The sequence below is a fragment of the Mus pahari genome, chromosome 17, assembly GCF_900095145.1.
Source record: "Mus pahari chromosome 17, PAHARI_EIJ_v1.1, whole genome shotgun sequence".
Classification (NCBI taxonomy): Eukaryota; Metazoa; Chordata; class Mammalia; order Rodentia; family Muridae; genus Mus; species Mus pahari.
Window position 1 is genome coordinate 46540253 of NC_034606.1, and position 6290 is coordinate 46546542.

Here is a 6290-nt window from a genome sequence, read left to right on the forward strand (position 1 = left end):
TTGACACAACCTAGAGTCTCCAGGAAGGGAAGAGATTTTTTTTTCAGCCTTTTTTTTTTTTTTTTTTTTTTTAAGATTAAGATTTATTATTAAGTATATCCATGCACTGTCACTGTCTTCTGACACCCCAGAAGAGGGCATCAGATCCTATTACAGATGGTCATGAGCCACCAACCATGTGGTTGCTAGGAATTGAACTCAGAATGTCCAGAAAAGAAGTCAGTGTTCTTAACCACTGAGCCCCCTCTGCAGCCCCAAGTTGTGGTTCTCTTTGTTGCTTTTTTCCTTCTAATTCCAAACGTTATTCAAGATGTAATAGAATATCTTTATTGGGTTAACACATCACAGATAATAATTATACAATTTCAACAAAATATTAAAAACAAATCTAATATACTTGAGAGCATCCACTATAGGCAAAAACTTTTTTTTTTCTTTACACTCCAGATTTTATTCCCCCCCCACCCCACCCCAGTCTACCCTCTGACTGTTCCACATCCCATACTTCCTCCCCACCCTCCTGTTTCCCCTAGGATGTCCCCACCCACCACCCTCCCAACAAGACCTCTAAACTCCCTAGAGCATCCAGTCTCTTGAGGGTTAGGTACATCTTCTCTGAATGACCCCAGACCAGGCAGTCCTCTGCTGCATGTGTTGGGGGCCTCATGTCAGCTGGTGTATGCTGCTCGTTTGGTGGTCCAGTGTTTGAGAGATCTCAAGGGGTCCAGGTTAATTGAGACTGCTGGACCTCCTACAGGGTCACCCTCCTCCTCAGCTTCCCCTAATTCAACCACAGTGATCAGCAGCTTCTGTCCATTAGTTGGGTGCAAATATCTGCATCTGACTCTTTCAGCTACTTACTGGGTCATGATAAGTCACCCCCCTTTTTTTTTTAAAGATTTATTTATTTATGTTATGTATATGAGCACACTATTTTTCCTCAGACACACCAGAAGAGGGGATCAGACCCCATTACAGGTGGTTGTGAGCCACCATGTGGTGAATTGAACTCAAGACCTCTGGAAGAACAGTCAGTGCTCTTAACCACTGAACCATCTCTCCAGCCCTGATAAGTCCCTTTTTGTGAGTGCTCCACAGCCTTAGTAATAGTGTCAGGCCTTGGGACCTCACCTTGAGCTGGATCCCACTTTGGACCTTTTCCTCAGGATCCTCTCCATTTCCATCCCTGCAGTTCTTTCAGACAGGAGCAATTATGGGTCAGAGGTGTGACTGTGGGATGGCAACGCCCTCCCTCGCTTCATGCCCTATCTTCCTGCTGGAGGTGGGCTCTATAAGTTCCCTCTCCCTACTGTCAGGCATTTCATCTAAGGTCTCTCCCTTTGAGTCCTGAGAGTCTCTCACCAGGTTTCTGGTGCATTCTGGAGGGTCCCCTCAACCTACTACTTCCCAAGGTTGCCTGTTTCCATTCTTTTGCTGGTCTCAGGGATTTCAGTCCTTTTCCCTCATCCAATACCAGATCAGGTTCCCCTCTCCCCCAACCCCCACTCCCATCTACTTTCCCCCCTTCTGATTGCTTTCCTCTCCCTCCCTAGTGGGACTGAGGCATCCTTACTGAGGCCCTTCAGCTTGTTGACCTTTTTGAGTTCTGTGGACTGTATCTTGGGTAGTCTGTACTTTGGGGTGGGGGGGGGTGCTAATATCCACTTATTAGTGAGTATATGCCATGCATGTCCTTTTGGTCTGAGTTTTAGGGGGTGGAAAGAGGACCTGGGTCCCGTCCTCAGCATTGACATGGTGGCTCCCAGTCACCCAAACCCTCCTCTGATCTCTGCAGTCCCGAGCAAGCACGTGGCTCATATACACTCACACAAAACATTCTCGCACGTAAAATTAAAACAGGCATTTTTAACATATGTGTTTTTTATTTATGTTTATGGGTGTTTTGCTTGCATGTATTGGTACCACATGTATATAGCCCTCAGAAACCAGAAAAGAGCATTTGATCTCCTTAAACTGGAGTTATAGACTGTTGTGAGCCATCATGTGGGCAGTGAGAATCAAACCTAGGTCCTCTGGAAAAGCAGCCAATGCTCTCAACATCAACCACTGAGCCACCTCTCCCACCCATGTAATTCACCACCACAACCACCTCCTCCTCCTCCTCCTCCTCTTCTTCTTTGTTTTTGGTTTTTCGAGACAGGGTTTCTCTGTATAGCCCTGGCTGGCCTCAAACTCAGAAATCCACCTGCCTCTGCCTCCCAATGCTGGGATTAAAGGCGTGCACTACCACTACCCAGCATAAATCAAGTGAAATGGATAAATTTAGTGGTTGGGGTTTTCAGTCTGAGGCTATTTTCTTCATTTTTTAAGTTTAGTTTCATATGTATGTATGTATGTGTATATATGTGTATATATATATATATATATATATATATATATATATATATATATATATATATATGGTGGTTTTTTAAGTACCTTACATGAGTGCTAGGAACTAATAAACTCAGGTCCTCTGCAAAAGCTGAACCCTCTCCAGTGCTTTGCAGTGACAGCCAGCTCTATCAGCATGTGGTGGCAGCGAGCATGACCGGCTAGAGCTGAGTACTCTCATCCTACGCAGCTGCTCTACTACATGGACATCACAGCCACGCCAGACAGTCTCTTAAACAGTGAACCAGGCTAGTGTTCAATTCTGATATAGTTTAAAAACAAACAATCAAATAAATAAAAAAGGGAAAGAGTAGCATTAATATGGGGGCTGGAGAGATGGCTCAGCGGATAAGAGCACTGACTGTTCTTCCAAAGGTCCTGAGTTCAAATCCCAGCAACCACACGGTGGCTCACAACCATCTGTAATGAGATCTGATGCCCTCTTCTGGTGCATCTGAAGTCAGCTGCAGTGTACTTACATATAATAATAAAATCTTTTAAAAAAAAAAAAAAAAGAGTAGCATTAATACAAACAAAATAGATATCAGGACAAGAGTGTTGTCAGAAGTAAATCAGAATATTGACTCACTACCTCACAGGCTCAGTGCTTGCTACAATTTTTCTAATCTAACTCCACTGTAGTGAGAGAACATACAACACTTCAGCCTCTTGAAATCCCTTGAGACTAGTTTACAGCCGGGGAAAATGTCCACATGTTTAAAGGAATAGGTAGCCTGGAGGTACTCAGCACATCACTTTACAGCAGGATCAAACGACCTACAAACATTTGTCTTATAAATTAGCAAGACTGTAAAAACCTGACTGGTGTCATTGTTCATTTCTCTTCAGTCTTTCCAGCTTCGCTGTGTGTGCTTTGCAGCTGTCTTAGGAATCCTTGCACTCATTGCCACCGCTATCATAGCTGCTGTCATTACCATCAGTGTTCTGCTTTACCTCCAACACTCGTCCTGATGTCCATTTTGTTTCTATTAATGTCAAGTTTCTACACATGATCTTAGCCAAAAGGTCAATAAGCCTTATATCATTTTAGCTTCTTTATGACTGATGTTCTCATGGTAATATCTTTCTCCATCCTTTTATTTTCATGAGCTTAAGGGTTTTTATTTAAAGGGATTTTTTGTGCCAGGTGGCTGTGGTGCAGGCCTTTAATCCCAGCACTCCAGAACAGAGGTAGGTAGATCTCTTGAGTTTGAGGCCAGCCCAGTGTACACAATTAGTTCCAGGACCTAAATCTGTTTTGTTTTTTTTGTTTTGTTTTGTTTTGTTTTTTTTTTTGAGACAGGGTTTCTCTGTACAGCTCTGGCTGTCCTGGAACTCGCTCTGTACACCAGTCTGGCCTCGGACTCAGAAATCTGCCTGCCTCTGCCTCCCGAGTGCTGGAATTAAAGGCGTGCACCTAGAGCTCACTTTGTAGACCAGGCTAGCCTTGAACTCAGAGATCTATCTTCCTCTGCCTCTGGACTGCTGCAATTAAAGCCATGAGCCATCATGCCCACTGACAAAATATATTTTCAAATCTCCAAATAATAGAGCTAGAGCGATGTCTCCGAGATTGAGTTCTTGCTTTTTCTTCCAGAGGACCCCTGTTGTGCAGTTAACAACTACAAAATCTTTTTTTTTTAAATCTCCAAATAGAAAACCATGAATATGAGGCAGATATGGTAATATGCTTCTGTAAGCCCAAGACTTGAGAAGCTGAAGCAGGATGATAAAGAGTTAAAGCCCAGCTGGGTGTGGTGGCGCAGAGGCAAGCAGATTTCTGAGTTTGAGGCCAGCCTGGTCTACAAAGTGAGTTCCAGGACAGCCAGGGCTATACAGAGAAACCCTGTCTCGAAAAACAAAACTAAACAACAATTAAAAAAATGATCAACAATAAAAAAAAAAATGACTCAGTATTTGGATCTCAGCAATCACATCAGAGTATACATTGTTTTTAAAGAGTTCAAGGCCAGCCTGGGCTACATTCTGAGGTTCTAATTTAAAAATGATCAGAACCACCAGGCAGTGGTGGCGCACCCCTTTAATTCCAGCACTTGGGAGGCAGAGGCAGGCAGATTTCTGAGTTTGAGGCCAGCCTGGTCTACAGAGTGAGTTCCAGGAGAGCCAGGGGTATACAGAAAAACCCTGTCTCGAAAAACAAAACTAAACAACAATAAAAAAAATGATCAGAACCTAGTAATTGCATTCTGCATAACTTACAGTACAAAGAAACACCAGCAGCCAGACAGTAGTGATTCATCCCTTTAATCCTAGCACTTGGGAGGCAGAGGCAGGTGGATCTCTGAGTTGGAGGCCAGCTTTGGGCTACATAGTGAGTTCCAGGACAGCCTGGGCTACACAGAGGAACCTTGTCTTGAAGGGGGGGAAAAAAAAAGACAAAATAATAAAAAAGGCATCAGCAAAATAAATTACACTGTATTTCCAATTGACTAGTAATGGAAATACTCTGTGTAAATATTAGGGAAATAAAGCTGAAGCAAAAATGTGTGACTTTCCTTTCAGGCAGGATCTCACTAAGTAACCCAAGCTATTACAAACATACTGTGTAGCCCAGGCCGGACTCAAAGATACAGTCCTGCCTCAGCCTACTGAGTACTGGGGTTACTGGGTCCTGTACCACTGTGCCCAGCTGAGAAGTTCATAAACCTTAAATGTTTAACCTGGAAAGGAAAATGGTAAGTACTTGCCTGGTATACACAAGACTTTGGGTTTAAACTGCCGCACTAGGAAGAAATAAAAAGGGGATGGGGGGAATGATTAAATGTCTAAACTTCCACCTTAAGAAACTATTGAAGGTCCAGCAAGATGGCTGGCTGGTAAGACACTGCTGCCAGGCCTGACTACTGGATACATAGCTCACGTTCCTTGGTTTTCTTGTGCTTAGATTCACCGCCCCTCAGGCAGAGCTCTATGAAGCTGTTCTGGAAATCCAAAGAGCTTGTTTGACACTGTGCTCCCCTGGGACGAGCTTGGAGAACATCTATAGCATGATGCTGACACTGTTAGGACAGAAGCTCAAGGATCTGGGCATCACAAAGACCAGCAAGGAAAGCGCCTTCAAGGTACCTCCCTCTTCACTCCAGTCCTTCAGAAGGGCCAGCAATATGCTGCTCAGTTTTTGTCCTGATTAGTAAAGCTAATTCTTTGTAAAGTGGATTTAGCTTTAACATGGATTAAAACAAAGAGAGTCAGTACTTATTTTTGCCAGAAGATGGCAGCACATCCTAATTCATTGCCTGCTAGAGAGCCAGTTCTGTATACTCAGAAACAAGATGAAGTGTATACAGGCAGAGTGAGTGGGAAGAACACAAACAAGGAGAGAGGGTTAACTCCTAATCCTTTCCTGGGGATTCTGGAGGTCAGAGGGGAGACTGTGTACTGGTTCAGTTACACTGTTGAGACTTAGCAAAACGCCCAAGGGCTGTATCTTTAATGGGTTTTGTCTACACCTAAATGTATGACATCCATTATAGTTGCAGACCCTGAGTCACACAAGCATTAGGCAGCCTCCATTTCCAAATTTAGACTTCCAGGACTCCTATTAGCAAAAAAAAGAAGTTATAAATTCCCTGAACCAAGCCAACAAATGTTTAATTAACAGAACTATCCACACCAGTAAATACAGAGTAATGCCTACTCTACAGTTTGACATGGGACACTTCGAGTATCTAGAGTAAGCAACCCAAGAGAGATGTATGAGTATATCTTTTTTTTATTGCATTTATGGTGGGGACAAGTTCTCGTGTAACCTAGGCTTGCCTTGAACTCAACAGCTGAGGATGGCTCTTGGTTCTTGATTCTCCTGTCTCCACAGACCAAGAGTTAGGATTCCAAGTGTGTATTCATATTTTGTGTCTTTCTTTTTTTTTTTTTTT

At 43.3% G+C, this 6290-nt stretch overlaps 1 protein-coding gene across 1 annotated transcript in view; it reads left to right on the plus strand.

Annotated features, from left to right (window-relative positions):
• The window catches only part of Xpnpep3 (X-prolyl aminopeptidase 3), a 46771-nt gene that overhangs the window by 34767 nt on the left and 5714 nt on the right, over nt 1-6290 (plus strand). Inside the window, exons 7-8 of the mRNA XM_021216264.2 lie at nt 3244-3359; nt 5300-5477. Coding sequence (XP_021071923.1) covers nt 3244-3359; nt 5300-5477 — 294 coding nt within the window. The remainder of the gene's footprint in view (nt 1-3243; nt 3360-5299; nt 5478-6290) is intronic.